Genomic DNA, 18,360 nt, shown 5'->3' on the forward strand with positions numbered 1-18,360 from the left:
CCTGGAAAAATCAAGATATCAGCCAAAAACATTGAATCCAGAAAAGTGAACCGCTATGAATTACCTGTTAGTTTATTGCTAAGTTTTATGCCAAGAAACTATTCCAGTCTAAGTAAAAGAGTGACTACAAAAAAATATTCCATACATTGATGATAGGTCAAGGTAGAACTGTTAACATTGGTGAAAAATCATCCTATAAAACAAAAATATATGGTAGATGAAATGATTAAACTCACAGGCAGGTGTGTGTTAAATAATGTTAGAGCTAATAATTGGCAAAATACTGTCAATAATGTAGAACCTATTATTATTAATTCAGGTAAAGATGATTCCTCATCGGAAGACTCTGATAGTTATTAAATTACGGCACCAGTTCAAGTACGATCCGGAATGTTGTTCTCAGAACCAAAGCACTTTGTATATAAAACCACCCTGTATATAAAAATCTATAGCTTAATCTAAATCTATACTCAAAAGCCAATAAAATATTTACTTAAATTACGTTATTATTATAATGTAAATCGATAGCCTATAAAAACCGTGAGAGTGAGTACGTTTTTGTTGAGCGGTGTAAACGTAGAAAAGTGATGACTTTGGGGAGAGAAAAATGCAAAGAGATGCAAAGAGAGCGTGCCGTTCACGTGATCATTCTATCTTGTCAGCGGCTATAGTATAGTATAGAGCCTGATAGAGAAAAACTTTATAAGATCATGTGACGTCCAGTTACGTCAAAAAAATTGTGTGATATACTACAGAATACCCAGTCACGTAGGACTCAATAAGACGGAAAGTACCCCCAGTACCCTACCCTTCACGTAGGTATCTAGGATGAGTGCGTGTTCGCCCTTATGACGTACAGATATGAATCACCCTATATAAGAACAAATAATAAACTTTATATTTAATTTTTGTTGGTTGGGTAAACTGTATTTTACTCAACAAATAAAAAAATAAAGGTACTAGATTGTTTATTAACGAAAGGATAAACAATTCTAAAATTCCTTTTGTTAATAATACAGATAGCAACCATCGATAACAAAGACAACAATTCAATGATGAATACATGCATTTTTGATGACTCATTTGATAATTTAAATTTATAATTTCTTCCTATTTAACGAAAGTGTCCACAAGTAAATTCCGAAAAGAGTATATCTGTCACCAGTATAGCATTTTAGAGCTTATCTGTACAGATTTTATATGCAAACACTGTGTTACTCAACAGATACTCGGAACGATGATTATTTTTAAAAAAATTTTTGGTAATAATTATACATAATAAATATATTATATACTTACTGATATAGAGGATTATAGAAACAGTAGTCATAAAATAATATTGAGGACAGTTGATCATTGGTGTAAAACAGGAATCTTCTCTCTTGAAACCCATTTGGAGGTAATGAATGCGTAGTTATTTTTATTTTTCGTCTATAATCCGTTTCAAAATTATTGATTGGGACAGTTTTTATGACACAGCTGATAATCCCCAACGTCATCAACCAGTAACAAAGAATTTCAAAATCATTTGAAATTTTTTATCTTAAATTTTGCAAAAATTTTAATAAACCAATAATGTTGTTACCTACATAATCTGCTCAGGTATAAAATATAATCATTAAGAAGTACCTAAGCATCTGGTTTTTCTCATAATTTACACTGGAATTACTAAAAAGAGAATTTTATTGTCGTAATAGAGTGTGGTTGTTTGTTTTTAAGACAAATCACATTTTATGACTATCTTTTCCTTATGTCTCTATTGTTTTTGCTATTAAAAAAAATTCATAATTACTGAAATCTTAGAATATATGGCTCACAAATCAATGCAGAGAAACGGAAAAAGACGATAAATGCAAGTTAAGTATATATTTATACCGAAAAATCACCACTATAATCAAGCAAAACCGTCTGTAGTGTGCAGGACATTTGTATCCCGAGTACCGGAATCTAACATAATAAAAAAATACTAACAGCGCAACCGGTGGGGATAAGAAGACGGGCAAACCAAAGCTGAGGTGGATAGACGGGGTAACACAAGATGCTGAGGAGATCGGAATATCAAATAAAAACTTTGAAAATGGAAGAATTGAATAATAGATCCGAAAAGACTAACTTTGCTTGTTTTTTTCGCTTAGTTGGGGTCTCTACTTTGACCTCTATGGAACTGTGACGGAAGATGGTACAGTTTTACCTGCTGATTGCTTTTCAAGCTTTAGTCACAATACTTTTGCAATATAATAAAGAATCGTTCTGAACAAAGATCTTTGCGTAGATTTTTATATCTTCTCTCTTCTCTGTCTGTTTGATATGATCCAATGTGCCTCCAGCAAGTTGTCGTTCCATCATTTTGGTGGTTTTCCTACTGATCGTCATTTACTGATTCATTTTTTTACCGATATTTTTATTTCTCCATATTGTTGCATCTAGGCAACCTGCGGCTTTGAGCTAGACATTGTGATGCCAAGACATTCACACTTTATCACTTGTATCATCTGACCTTCCTTCTCTAATTTACATCTTAGTAAATTTGCCAGTCACGATCATTGAAAAATTATATTAGCGTCAAACAGAGGCCGTTAGTATTAATAGGAAGTTGACCTAAGAGTGCAAGTCTAAAGGGAGTCAGGCAGGGTTGTGTGCTGTCCCCACTGTTGTTTAATTTATATAAAGACAGAATCTTTAAACATGTCTTGCATAACTTGGAATATGGTGTAAAAATTAATGGAAAACTCTCGTTATATGGAGCGATGACTTAAATGGATTATAATGTCTTTTAAAGTCCATTAAAACGATGGGAATAAAAAATTAATTATTCTAAAACAAAATACTGTTCATTCGATGTTACATTTCAATGACTTCTTCGTTTTCCTTCTAGACCAGAGAAATTAAGTAGCAAATAAAGTCTTTTTCGTGACACTCTTTGATACAGGTATCTAACAACTGCTTTTGATACATAAATGTTGTGATAACAATAAACAAAATATGCAAAAGATTAAATGTCATTTTTTACTTAAAAACAATATATAAACAATGTAAGATCGCTTTTGGATTTTAAATACTAAAGGTGAAGACCGAAAAATTATATGGAAAAGTGACACATATTTACTGAAAATCCTATAAAATTAATGTTTGTAAAGTTATTTTGTTGATTTGTTGTTTAGTTATTGCTTTTAAGTAGATATAGCTTCAAAATTCGATTTTTTGAAAATTATTAATAACTTTTCTAAAAATGCACAAACAACTTTAATATCACGTGATAATAGGTACAATATCAACTGTATGTACAATGTATTCCAACTTTTTAGTGGTCTATCCATCGGTTTTCTTTAATTTTGGAAGATCTACATTGATAATCTATTTGGGAATAGCCCAAAAAAAGTAAACAAAAATAATCTATGCAAGTTAAATAACTTATATCTTTCATAGTATTTTTCTATTGTTTCCTTCTTCTTCTACTGTCGTCTTAGGTTCTATCAGTCATATGTACTTAAATTATTTTCTAATTTCTTTGTTAAATTAGATTTAAAATTAATTACAGATGTCAGGTAAGCATTTCACAAAAATTTTAGCCCAATGGCTTGTTATACAAAAACAAACATCCTTTGCTTTCACCCTTTTAGGCTCTTTTTAAATAATTCTTAACACATGAAGGTGATCACGAAGACCATATTATCAGCCTCATCAAAGACAATGTTTATATTGCAGAAAGAAATTTAACACTACCAAATCACCTTAATCTGAAGAAAATAACAATCGCCCATATGCTTATGATATCTATACTGCGTTCGAATATTATTGATAGCATAGCTTTTATGACACTTTGTCGGGGTGCGTACACAAATCTGTACGATCAAATGGATACCAGGGAAGGAGAAACAAAGATATATATACAATAGCCAAACATCGAGCAAAGAAAGCAAAAAAAAATTGAACCAGATTAGATGTATCCGGGAAAAAATAAAATACTAGTTCACGAAAAGAATGTCAAAAGGCGATGAAAAAGTAGGTACTTTTGACAGTTTATTAAATAAAGAATTTGACAGAAAATCATTTAAGATAACGGAGTGCAATGGTCATCATCACCACTGGCGCGACAACCCTTTTTGGGTCTTGGCTTGTTCCAGGATTCTTCTCCATTCTGATCTGTTTCGTGCTTTTTTTTCTCCAGTTTTTTATTTTTAAGGTTGTTATATCATTTTCTATTTGTTCTAAGTATCTCAGCTTCGGCCTTCCTCTTGTTCTTTTTCCTACTGGCATCTGTTTGAATATTTTGTTTGGTATTTCGCCTTCTTCCAATCTTTCTACATGTCCTATCCAACGCAGCCGTCCTATTTTAATGAATGTTATAATATCCGGATCCTGGTATATCTTGTATAGTTCAGAGTTGTATCTTCTTCGCCATATTCCGTTTTCTTTTGTTCCCTTATATATGTGTCGCAAGATTTTTCTTTCGAAGGTGGCTAACAACGTTTCCTCTCTTTTAGTGAGTGTCCAGGTTTCTGAGCCGTATGTGAGTATCACAGTACAATGGTCACCAGAACAAAAAACGAGGAAGTGGTTCAAGAAGTTCAAAAAATTAAGAAAGTTGGACAAGATGATATTCCCGAGGAAGTGTGGACAGCTTTACGAGAGACAAAAACAAGTTGGCTTTCAGGTTTATTTAATATAAGACGAATGGAGAAGCAGTATATTAGTATCTGTTTACAAAAACAAGGGAAATATATAACAACGCACAAACTACAGGGTTAGAAAACTACTTTAGTTAGAGTTACACCATGAAAATATGGGAAGAGTAATTTATTGAGGGATACGTGACGAAAACGAAATATCCGATAATAAATTGGGAATTGCAAATCAGATCAACAACAGAGATGTAATTTTGATTACAAAGCACCTCATGGAAAAATGCAAGAATAAAGAAACAAACGCTCATATGGTATTCATTGATCTTGAGAAAGCATATGATAGAGTACTTCGAGAGATGTGGTGCGCGCTCAATAAGAAAGATTGTGTGAGACATATATGAGACAGTCATAACTACTGCTGGAAATGTGTGGAAGAGAAGAGAATGGTAAATTTCATGTGAAAGTAGGATTGCACCAAAGCTCGGTGTAAGTAAAAGCAATCCTGGGCTTAAGTCCAAAAGTAAAGTAGAAGGTAAGAGCTAAATCCAAATTTTCAGGCAAATCCTTCGTGACGAGAAAGATTACACTCCAAAACGGTCATTTACTTTAGTAGTTACTTAAAATTAAGATTTACATTAAGGTTAAGATTTAAATTTCTTGTCTACACCTTTAAACATCATGTCCATAATCTTGGTTTTTGTGCATATGGCGAATATGACTTTATTGAACAGAAGCACGATCAAAAGTCGGAGCTTATAGAGAAAGAAGAGATAATTTGTTGGAGGAGTCGATATTTAAGAGAAATTTTAAAACTGAGAAGATTCACTAATATTTTCATCGGAATGAAACTTGGATTAATGAAGGTCGGGTTACAAATGCTCATTAGAGATTTACATTTTTTGTTGTAGTATATTCGAAGTACAATGTGCCTCAGACGGATTATGGGCCCGATAAGAATGGACAACGGAGAAATGAGAAGAAGAATGAACCATGAACTAAGAGACATAATGAAGGGAGAAGATATAGTTAGATTTATTAAAGCACAGAGGCTGAGATGGCTAGGACATATAGAGAGAAGGAAAAACGACCTACTGATTAAGAAGATCACCAGATGGAAACCACCAACTGAAAGACCAAGGGGAAGGCCCAGAGTGAGATGGGAGGATCAGGACATGAGAGATATCAAAATTCTGGAAGTGAGAAACTGGAGGGAACTATGCACATATCGAAATGAGTGGAAGAAAATTGTAAGGAAAGCCAAGTCATACAACAAACTTTGACAACATACAAGTGGAATGCGGAGAGATTCACCGCAATAAGCGAATCAGAGAGCTCTAAGTAAGAGCGGCAAACATTCCACCCAGAATGAAAAGCCCTGATGATGATGATGATATTCGAAGTTTGTCGAGGTAGACATAATATTGTGTTTATAAATTCTTGTAAAAAACAGAAAAAAAGCCAACAGAAATTTTCTGCCATAATAACTGTACTATCATGCACTTTCAAATCGAGTATAATAAAATACAGATGTCCAAAACTACAGGAAATTATGATATTACTTTGAGTTATTTATAGAAAACGTCCCTAAAAACTATATATGAATGAAAGTTTTCAGGTTTTGTATTAATTGGAAAGAGAACATAGCACAAAAAAAGTATTATATTGCGTTTCATACATGAGTTTAAATTAGAAAAATAATTCTGAAGTAGAGTGTAATAAAATGTGCTAAATTACTGTTTAGCCACGAACTATTAGCTAGAATTAAGAACAGTTAAATATATAATTTAACAAGAAAACAAGAAATTCAATCATAACAGTTAGACAATGACCTTGTGTGTTATAATTGCTTTGTGTAAATGGATGTTCAAGAAAATATATCTCCATAAAACTGATATTTGATACAAAACTATAATTGACATTGTAGAAATGAATACTTAAACTCACAGCGGATATAAATAGTTTGAAACAATGTTTACAAAGAGATGAACAAAATACACAAGATTTTTAATTATTAAACAACCACCTTCAGTGTTTTGGAACAAAAAAGTTCCTTTGTAGGACACCAAACATCGATTTTCCTGAAGTTTGTAGTAATTTAAATGAGTTTAAGAGGAAAAATTAGTCCTATTGAGCTGATGTAGTGAACATACAACATTCAATCACATTTTATATTAATATAAAAAAATATAGGGTGTTATTTAGTAATAAAAGAAAACTGGCGGGACATAACGGTATGGGTTCCCGATCACCTGGGAGTACACGGCATGAAAGAGTTGATGAATTTGCCAAAAGGATCAACTATAAAATACTTAGATACAGAGCCGGACATAGGAATGCCAAAAAGCACCCGAAAAAAAAGCGTGAATCTGAACACATAACTTTAACTGAAACAGTATAGTATACCAGTCCAAGCACTTGACAAAATAATATATTGGAAGGGCATAGATTCATAACCGGCTTCCTTACTGATGATACCTATATGCAATGAGGCTCTTTCATTGAGACTTGAAAGAACCTGAAACAGTCTTTGATATCTTGCATGAATGTGAGGCAGCAGAGAACCAGTAGATTGTAGACAGCAAACACTTTTGTAGACTACCAATAGTCTCCAAAAACATATGATACCTATACAAGATTACAGAATGCAGGAATGAGTATCATGAATCAATTGAAGATGTACAATAAGCAAATTGGTTGAAGTAAGACTAGTTTATAACTGACAGCTTAAAAAAAAAGCTTAGCTTTCCATTTGGTTTTAGCTAAGTATAGCTAAAACCAAATGGAATAGGGGCAAACCCATAGATCTTAAAAACTACCATTTGATAAGTCTTCTCCCCTGCTTTACAAATTATTCAAATATATACAAAGGGAGAAAGGTCTACATTCAGCAGAAAACACTACTGAAAACGGAGAAAATGTACCTAAACAATAAATGGGGCCTAGATGTAAGTCTAAAAAAGAGAATTAATTCCATAGGAGGATATAATTACAAAGTGGGAAACATATCACACACCTTTAACATAAATATCTAAGTTTAGACATTTTGAAGCACCTGCAATAAGAGAGAGAAGCATACAGGGTGGGACAGCAATATCAATGGTACATGGAAATCTTAACAGAATTCCCTGGGGTTAGACCTTATTGAAAACTAACAGAGGATATGTACCACAAATAGAAGTAGCATAACACATGGCAAGACGTATAGCAAATAAAAAACATAACAAAACAAACACTACAAACCATAGATTTGAAATTTTGGCGAAGATCAGCAGGAGAGCACACATAAAAACAGCTTTATCAGACCATAGCACATAATTGTAGCTGACAATGGTGCAAAAGAACTTCATGGTATCACCATGTGCAGAAAACAAAATAAAGAAATTAGGGACAGCAACATAGATGAAGATTTGTGGAAAATTTACAGTTTTATATTAAACAAAGAATTACAAAAACCCTTCATTGATGGAGCTTGACTGTCACATTTTAAATATCTAGAAGATATAATAAATGACAAGGGATAACTGATGGGTGCATAAAATGTAAAGAATATTTTATGGCAGAACCTTCACCAAAAGATATTTTATCCCCAATTTCACTTAAGAGACGGAAATGTTAATTTAAAGATCTATTATCAGAGCAGGGAACAGAGTTTAGAGAAGAAAGCATTCAATAATGAGCTGACGAGTCACCAATACGAATATCAAAAAAAAAAGTGAAAAAACATTGTAAATTCCTGAAAAATGAGAGTCCCTGGACCAAGAGATGTATAGACCTTACAACTTACAACACATATTTGGAGATGCACAGACAATAAGAAGAGATGCTTTACACAAGATACTGACAAGCAATAGATGGAGAATACCAAAAATTAGATACAAAACTAAATCGAACAGGACCTAAAGCCTCTTAAAGTAAAAACATTGGAAAAATAGAGCTAGAAGTAGAAAAATTTGTATGGAAAATATGAGTGGATAGATAGAAAACTAACATAGAGCTGAAAAAGAAAAATGAAATGGGAGTAAACTAAAAACTTCTTGTCAAAATAGTACTGCAAGACATAGAATTACAAAAAAAAGCTACTATTTTAATATATCTATTAAAATGTGAGATGAAACAAAAGAGAAAATTATTTGGAGATCCATAGATAATAAGAAGACATACTTTACACAAGATAGTCCTAATTAATAGAGGAATAATACTAAAAATTGTAGGTAAGACTAAGTCGAACAGGACCTAAAACAGCTTAAAGTAAAAAATTGCAACAATAGTGCAAGGTAGCAAAATTTGTATAAACAATAGAACCAATGGATGTAAAATTAACAAAAAACACAAAAAAAGAGAAAGCAAATGAGATTAAACCATTAAAAAAAATAGTACTGGAACAGATATACATAATTACAAAAAGATTATTTTAATATACAAAACAAAGATAACATATTATGATAAAAAGTTGTTTTTATTACAAGTTCATGAATATACAAGGGTGAAAGCAAAGTAACTTACACATTTAATGATTTAAATCAAGCTCAATGTTTATAAACAATTAAGTGAAATGACATACCTTCCTTCGACATGCTGTTTGGCTGAAGAATGATTAGGGTTGTGAAATCACTGGTAACACAAATGAAAGAAACGCAAACTTTTTCACTTAAACTTTATTATAATACGTATATATCACAAATCCTTTTTGGCTCTCAAAACACACAATCTATCAGCAACATTTCAATATTTTCTTACAAAAACATTTATTTGTTAAACATGCAGACATCTCCAAGCACTCATCACCTTTTTGATTGAAAAAGTTCCTATGTTACAAACACAGATCTTTGATAAAATTATTATAATATATACAGTATGAGCTTATAGTTACATATACATATACATGTATATATATATATATATATATATATATATATATATATATATATATATATATATATATATATATATATATATATATATATATGTATATAGAGGATGATATTCTCATTTCGAATACACTGGGAGGCCCATTGTCTTGTTAGTTGACTTGGAAAAAGTACTTTTAGGCCGAAAGAAGTACCACCATAATCTGTTCTTTTCAGGCACTATCAATAGATCTTATATAGTAGATATGGTTCATTTTAAAAAACTAGTAAATAAAATACATTCTTATGCATTATTTACGAAGATTTTGTTCAATGTATAAAAATATAGAATATTGTGCACTTTCAATGTATAAACCATTTCTCATGTAGTATACTAATAGATTAATGAGTATTTATAACAAAAATTTCTGAATTGCAGGGCTAAACTGAGTGAATAAGTGTAATAATTGCAGTAAAGTACTGTCTAGATCCATAGTAGCAGGAGCCAGTAGTATAATAGACAAAAATGAACAGAACAAGGTGTTGATTAAAATAGGTATCTTAATCAGATCAGTTCAGCATTCACAGTTAACACAAAGCTACTGTCATTGTTCCCAACAAGTAGTAACATTAATAATATTAAAAATGATAGAAAAACAAAAGTATACAGGAGGAATAAAGAAGAGGCATGGGTTGATATTAGAGCATGGTACACCAGCAATAACTTGGTTTTTCTTTTTCAGGGCTAAAGTTCATCTCACGAACTATCTCTGCAAACACCTCGTTGACGTTGGTTCTGTTTTTAGCACTTGCCTCGATGAAAGGACATCCCCATTGCTGAGAAAGGACGTTACCTTCCGCATAATCTACTTCTCTCTGGTGATCCAGATCCACCTTGTTAGCGACTAGGAGAATAGGGACTCGTTCGGTTCCTTTGACTCTGGTAATGAGTTCTTTCATGGGGCGGATGTCTTGGAAGGTTTGATGGTTTGTTAAACTATACACTACGACAAAACCCTGTCCATTCTTTATGTAGAGGTCGCGCATGCTAGCGAATTGTTCAGTACCTGCTGTGTCTAAGATTTCCAACACACAGGGCGAATTGTCCACTTCAATTTCTTTTCGATAAAAGTCCTCTATTGTTGGATCGTATTTTTCCATAAAACAACCAGAAACAAACTGAACAGTTAATGCACTTTTTCCAACCCCACCCGAGCCGAGAACTACTACTTTGAATTCACGCATTTTTATTTGGTTTTTACACTAAGCGTACTTTGTATTCACTATTATTTTATACACTACTGGACTGAATTTACTGATAGCGGTTACAGTCAACACAATTTTCCACTCCATTTCAATATTTACAACTTAACGTTTCGCCATCTTATTGAACACTCTCATAATGTTTTCATAAACGCAACGGAGGAACAGACAGCCACGAGGTGAGGGGCCACTCCAAACAGGATGGGGATAGGAGACTACTAACTTCACCAGTTTTCAGACCTGCGCGTTAAATTCATAATGGCCACTACTGTTTGGTTTCTCCTGCCATCTACTCATTTTGATTTTCATTCATAAAACTTTACTTACTTGTCTCATTCTTAAAATACATTTGTTTGCCGATACTTCGCATAGATGGCGGTACATAATAACAAATAAAAATTAGAAATTAAAAAATATGTAATTTTTATACAATATTTTTGGATCGATGTTCTTGTATGCGTGATCGAAACCATAATAACGATGGATTAATGGAAGCTTTGTGATCTTAATTTATGTACAAGAGGTGTCTCATGTTTACAGGGATTGATTAACATCGTTTAATGACATGCACATAAAAGTTCCATATTACTTATAATCAAATGAATGCAGCTCAAAAATTATTAATAATAATTTATAAAAAATTCAAATGTGTATTTAGTAAAAGGGAAATTAAATTTTCGGGTAATATAAAGAATACTAATTGGCGGATTAACATCTCTATGGAAAATTGCCACTCCATATCTTTGCGGGATCAGCCAATACTTCTTCTACTACTTGGTGCTTTACCTCTTGTTATTTTGACTATTCTTAGCTCACCCATTCTGCTTATACGATTATTCAAAATCTTTATTTCTGTCGAGTACATAATGATTCATTGCAGCCCAAACAGAATCAATAGAGTTCAAATCCGGTCTGTTATAGAAGGACAGCGTCGCTTATGCAGGATTTCACTTAAGAGTATGACGATCGCAAGGGTTGTTCAGACCCAATCGCCTCCAGTGCCAAAGACTTACCTTCTAAAAAAACACCCTCTTCAACTATAACCACCTAGTGAGGGCTCAAGGATGGTACAATATTCATCAGCCTTGTTATCCAGCTTCTTCTCCGAAAAAATAATTTCTTTTCTTGGATTTATTTTGTTTTCCACTTTTTCTTTTGTTACCAACGTCTCTCATCCATACTCTGAGCAGCTTTCCACATGCTCATATGTGCGTGTTTCATGTATTATATAAAGTTTAAATAAGGTTCGAATACTACGTCTATTTATACTCCCAAGACAGCTTCATGAATGCACGATCTTTCAATATTCAATAGTGATTTATGCATATTCAATAAAACAGAAACCACAAACTCAATCCACAGAAAATCCTTTCAAAACATCTTCAACTCAACACAATTTGATGAAATTTTGTACACCGATGAGTCCAAGAATGAATACTGTTGTGGCTGCGCTGTATAGACAATGACCATGACAATAAGCTTTGAGTGATTACCTAGAAGTTGTAGTATGTACATCACAGAATTATATGGAATACTTAAGTCATTAAAGAATTCAATCCACCCAACTTCAAAAGAAAGCAAAACAATGGCCATTTGTAGTGATTATCTTTCCTCGATTCATTCCATAAGAAATCCACTAATCCAGTAAATACATAACATGTAACCAACTATATTCTGCTAACAACAGTCATAATGATCTGGACTCCATCTCGTGTTGGTATATTGGGCAACGAAAAAGCAGACCACGCTTGGTATCAGGCAGCATCCTTGTCGAATTCCTGTATCGACTTTAAAAGGTTCTGAGTAGTTTTGTCCTTCTTTTATTCTATATTCATTGTCTTTGTACAGTGATTTTACGGCATTATGTAGGTGTTATCTACTCCGTGATTTTCCATTGCTTTCCACAGGGAGACTAATATGAGTTCTGCCTTTAATGCATAATTCATATAAGGTCTTTCGGCCCTACAAGAATTATGTTTATTAAGAACTCTATTTTCTATAAATATGGCAATATCGAACATCTTTAATGAGCATATAACAAAACTGTCATCGTCAACATCACCGGAAAAAAATAGAAAAAAATATTCGTCCTTTAGAGCATGATATATTTACAGGATGCTAAATGTACAGTAAGTAAATTATCTTTAACACACACACATACATGTTATCAACGCTGCCCCTAAGGAACATGTGTATACCATTGTAAAGTGGGACCCACATGTCCGAAGATCAACCCGGTCACACTTCGTTATTGAAGTGGTACTCATCTGACCCCCAGGCTTTTCCTCCACCCCTCCTCAGCGTGTGACTTACGTGAAGATATGATGTTGATATGGCTTATGATCTGAAAGTTACTTTGGATGTCCTGGGTAATGGAACATCCCCTGTTTTTATTGACTGTGGTTAAGCCACCTAACTGTAGGGATAGCACACATATCGGCTTTTCTCCCTATTTACTTTACTGACTCTATTGAAGTTACTCTAACTTGACATCGGGACTGGTGTCCCTGAGCTGATGACTCTCTGTCCGAAAAAAGTGTGTGCTCGTACACTCAGCCACCGATTTGGCAAAATAACGGGTCTTTTATACATTTAGAGTTGGGTTTTTATATTTGTGACGAAACAGCATATGACATTCGATGTTCGGTTGAAGAAGTGGTTTGGTTTAGACAGTGAGCGATTTTTTTTTGTGTTTTCCTTAGATACTATTACTATGCTATCTTAAATATGGAGTGTGCATTCTCAAGTGTAGGTATACTGCTCTCACACACCCCGTGTATATGTTTTTTGGGTTTTTTATTTTTTACTATATCTAAACTACTACTATGTGTGCGTGTGTTGGGGTGTGCATTTCCAGGTGTCTATTGCCCTCACACACCCCGGTGTATAAATAAATTATCTTTAAATAAAACTTTGTACTTGGGGAAATACTACATATTTTGTGTATAGCTTCAACTTCTATGAGGTGGCGCCATCTATATTTAAATAGAAGATTCTATACATTGGATAGGTGTCTATAATTATAGGTATTCAAGAGAATAGAATATGTGATCTTATATTATCTATCCTTTTTTGTTAATATGGTGACTTTAAGTGCAAGAGAGAAGCCTGATGAAATCTGGGTGTTAGTTTATAGTAGAGAAAGCGGAATGATTGAAATTGCTCAACTCAATTCGTTTCTCGGGTCGGTTTTTTTTTCTGAATGACAGGGATTGCTACTACCGAAATTAACCTAGTCGTACTAAAAATAGCTGATTGTTCATACTTATGTTAATTCTGCGGTATTTGATTTCCTTAGAACAGTTTTTAAGGTTATTATTTGTTATTATCTAATAAATGAAACAGTGACACAAAGTGGGTTTATACATTTAAGTTCAAAATAAATCCTGTAGTGAATTTGACGTGAGGATAAAATTACGGAAAACGGTAGCTCCAGAAATATATATTTGAAAGTATTTGGTGTAATTTACGATACAAACAATGTCGTATCCTCCTCCAAACCAACAGCAAGGTGCTTACCCAACACCTTATAATAGTAAGAGCTTATTTTAAATAAATACCTATCTAAGTTTTTTTAGTTTGTAAATAAAAAACAATAACTGCTGTAGTCAACTCTTATTAACAATCGTTCAGCTTATTTTTATTTTTGTTTGTATCGTGACACACTTTTTGTTTCTTTTTTAGGCAATTATCCTCCCGCACCTGCTCCAGGTTATCAAACGCCTAATGCTCCAGGCTATGCACCAGTTCCACAAGGTTACGGCCCACCCCCTCCTCAAGGCTATCAACCACCCCCAGGTCAATACCCTCCAGGACCTGGATATGGCGCCCCGATCACGAATCAGCCGATGGGGCCAGCTGGTAAGCCGCTTTTATTTTAATAAAAGGATTTGATTGCGGTGCATATTTTGAATATGTTCGGGATTTTACTCCTCATGGTTTTAAAGTCACTTATATCGCCCGTTATGGGTTCCCGATTAGTTGAAATTGTGTTGTTACGTTCCAATGATAATCATTATCTACTTTCACGATATTTTAAGTCTTTTTTTGTTAGACATATTTTTTTACAATGAGTTTTATGATAACCTTGTGTAGAATTGTGTAATTATATACATGGTAAAACCTATTGTGAATTTTATCATTAAGCCGATCACTAAACATTACTTACTCTTTTTATAGCAGGCGCAACGAGAATTATGATAAAATTATAAATGTTTTTAACGAATTTGTCGATCATGTAGATGTGTTCATTATGAAAATAATAAGAAATGAAGAAAATATGGGACTTTATCAAATGAAGATAAATGTAAAGATGTTAGCTTAGGTCATCTATACCGTCGACCTCGCGGAATATTCTGTCTAGAATAAGCATGATGTAAATACTTCTCGTAAATACAAGGACATCTGTAAATTTTTCTAAACAGGAAATCACCGCAAAATTTAATTACGTACCTCAAATATTTCGAGGGAAGTTTGTAAACTGAAAACATTAAGTTTTTTTACTTCTACAACTAAAAGTAGTAGGATCCAGTGTTTTCTCGGTCTTCTCAGATCATTTGTCCAGCGTTTAGATGGTGTTCTTCTGCCTCTTTTCTAAGTTCCGGATCGCCATTCCAATATCTTGTTCCTCTATCTACCACATTCGACGATGGGTTGTTCAATATTGTTTAGCATTCAAATTCGACCCAAAGTGCCTTACTCCGCCTTCCAAATACCAGTTACATTACCGAGATGTATAGTAATAATTAGTATTTTGCTAGAAAAAGTTGGTCCAATAAATTTAAAACTCTTTATATTTTGATGTTGATTTTTGATGATTTTTTGAATGTTGGTTAATTTACGATTTCGATTATAGTTTGGTTGCTTCAGAGTTGTTAAAGTCTATTCAGTGATATATAGGTTTCAGATTAAGAAACAATTCAACTGGCCATCTGTAGACATTATTGTATATAGGTTGATATCTTTCAGTGGATAGCAATCCTAGAAGGGTAGCCGTTAATCTAAAATTAATTCTTCTTCGTAAAGTGCCTATCCGTTCCGGATGTTGGCGATCATCACGGCTATCTTTACTTTGTTTATTGTAGCGCGGAACAGTTCAGTAGTAGTCGTGTTATACCACTTTCGTAAATTTTGAAGCCAGGAAATGCGTCTTCTTCCCGGTCCTCTCTTACCATTTACCTTCCCTTGGAGAATCAGCTGGAGAAGGCCGTAACGTTCTTGATTTCTCATTACATGTCCTAGATATTCCAACTTTTTAGTTTTGACGGTCATGAGAATTTCACATTCTTTCCCCATTCTACGCAGGACCTCCACATTAGTAACTCTGTCAACCCAGGATATACGTAAGATACGCCTATAACACCACATTTCGAAAGCTTCGAGCCGATTCATAAATCATTCGATAAAATTAATTAAAAAAAAAATAATACTTTAATTTAATATCTTGCTGGAAATCCCACTAAATAACTATAGAGAGAACAATGTTTTGTTTCTGCCAGCCTTCTCAAATATTACAAAGATTATTATCACCATCGCTGTCATTATCAATTCATTTCTTGCTCTTGGATATACAGTTCCGCCATACTTCTCGAATGGAAATTGAAAGTGCTTTTCGTCAAGTTTTCCAAACCGTTTCGTAAGTATATTCATTAAGCCTTACGTATATATACAGGGTGAGTTTTTAGTGCGAAATTGCTCGATAATTCCATTATGGTACACTTGTCCAAAAAATTATTTAAAAAAAATGTAGGCAATGATATTCTACAGGCTTGGAAAATATGCCGAATTCTACAGGGTTATTAATAAGTACGTGGTAAAGCAAACATACCATTTTTTAAATAGGACACCCTGTATATTTTCTCACAATTCTCCCATAATCTATGTTCGTACAATATGAAGTTTCATACCACTGTATAGGATATTAATCGATTTGTGACCATTTTGATTTCCATATCGCTATGAAATAAACGCCCTGCGTAGAAGAAATACATAAATAATCTTAACCATCTGTTCTAGTTTTCAAATCAAACAGAAATCATTGACGGATATTCGTATACAGGGTGAACTACAAAAGAAAATTACAATTTCTCATATTTTTTTAAATTTCACAACCCTATATTTTTTTTTTTAAATATTTCATTTATGATACTCTTAAATTTTCATGAAACATTCCCTATACCTAAACTCATTATTAAAATTTCGGGAATATCTTAATTTTTGTATATGTTATGTGTGCTTCACGGATAATTCTCGGTTTTAAGAAGCGGATAGGAGCGATTGTTTTTGATTTGGTTTGATGACACTAAAAGACTACCGGCAACATGGCGACCGCTGCTTCAGTGGTCCCCGCGCCAACCGATCATGCTCAGACCGTTTCCGCGCATACCGCATACCGCTCCCGCGCATAGTGAGGGTATAAAAGCAGCTACACATGGTATAATAAGACATAAGACCGTTCACGATCAATTTCCCCTGGAATTGATAGGAGAAAGGCTCAATATCAACCCGATAGCTTCCTATTTGGGGGTCCTTTTCACAACGACACTCAACTGGGAACCTGATCAAAAGGCAACTTTAGATAGAGTTGCAATTAGAGGACTCAAACTCAAAGACTCTCATAAATAAATATAAAACCTTCATTTGACCCGTTATAGAGTATAAAGGAAACTTATACTGTCTCCTGAAAGTCCCTGCAAACACAAACTTTTAATAGCTGAACGTAGAATCTTGCGTAGTGTAAACAACAAACCCTGGAGATTTCCATCACGTGAAATCCATAACATATCCAACGTTGCAACAATTATCCAGAGAATAAACTCTCTCAACAGGAACTTTACACTCAAAGTCATAGACAGCCTCACTCGAACCACAAGTTCCTGTTCTTCATACGGTCACGTACGATCTTAAAAACGAAAAAACTTCATTTACCTTTTTTATGTTATGTAGAAATTGTCGTCAAATTACCTTTATTTTAATTTAATCAAAATTGCATCTCTCCTATGACGGTGCAGCCAAAGTCGGACCCTACAAGCATCCCTTTCATTGATGGCTTTCCTCCAGTTATCCACTCTCAATATATCTTTAGCATCGGTTCTAACTTCCTTGATCTTCGTACTGGCCGACATCCCACCATAGTTCCTATAAGCATTCTACTAGGTGTTCTGTTATTATCTATTCTTACAAGGTGACCTGCCCAGCTCAATCTTTGTATTTTTGCAAAATTTGCTATAGACAACAAAACAAAATTGCATCTTAAAGTCAAACGTTCCTTATTTGCACGCATTTGATAGCACGAACAGATTTTCACAAAATTTGGATGAGTGAAAGTCCACTTGACTAAAAAGAGACTGTGTTTCAAACCATTAATGGAAAGGATTTACCAAAAGCGCAACAAATGTTCATCAAAGACAAATGAATCTCCAAAAACCATCAATCTGTATTCTATGTTGCTACAAAACAGAGTTAATCTTCTTCTTCTTCACTGGCTTTACAACTCGGGGTGAGTCTTCGCCGCATTCACTATCGCCCTCCATCCTTTACGATCTTGCGCTTCTATTTCCCATTGTTGTACCCCAATTCTAGATAAATCGGCTTCAACATCATCCTTTCATCTTTTTCTCGGTCGG

At 33.8% G+C, this 18,360-nt stretch overlaps 2 protein-coding genes across 2 annotated transcripts in view; one reads left to right on the plus strand and one right to left on the minus strand.

The window, feature by feature from the left end:
- Window positions 1-9,262: 9,262 nt before the first annotated feature.
- Window positions 9,263-10,956, minus strand: Rap2l (Ras-associated protein 2-like). Its single transcript, XM_072546152.1, has one exon. The coding sequence runs from the start codon at window positions 10,715-10,717 to the stop codon at window positions 10,172-10,174; it is 546 nt and encodes a 181-aa protein (XP_072402253.1). The 5' UTR covers window positions 10,718-10,956; the 3' UTR covers window positions 9,263-10,171.
- Window positions 10,957-13,872: 2,916 nt separating this feature from the next.
- Window positions 13,873-18,360, plus strand: part of scramb1 (phospholipid scramblase 1) — a 33,070-nt gene continuing 28,582 nt past the window's right edge. Inside the window, exons 1-2 of the mRNA XM_072545864.1 lie at window positions 13,873-14,270; window positions 14,420-14,596. Of these exons, the coding sequence (XP_072401965.1) occupies window positions 14,216-14,270; window positions 14,420-14,596 (232 nt within the window). The 5' untranslated portion in view covers window positions 13,873-14,215. The remainder of the gene's footprint in view (window positions 14,271-14,419; window positions 14,597-18,360) is intronic.

Source organism: Diabrotica undecimpunctata, chromosome 10 (genome assembly GCF_040954645.1).
Source record: "Diabrotica undecimpunctata isolate CICGRU chromosome 10, icDiaUnde3, whole genome shotgun sequence".
Lineage (NCBI taxonomy): Eukaryota > Metazoa > Arthropoda > Insecta > Coleoptera > Chrysomelidae > Diabrotica > Diabrotica undecimpunctata.

Bases quoted from the DNA above. Each gene is read 5' to 3' on its own strand.
- Rap2l (XM_072546152.1), bottom strand. From the start codon at position 10,717: ATGCGTGAATTCAAAGTAGTAGTTCTCGGCTCGGGTGGGGTTGGAAAA.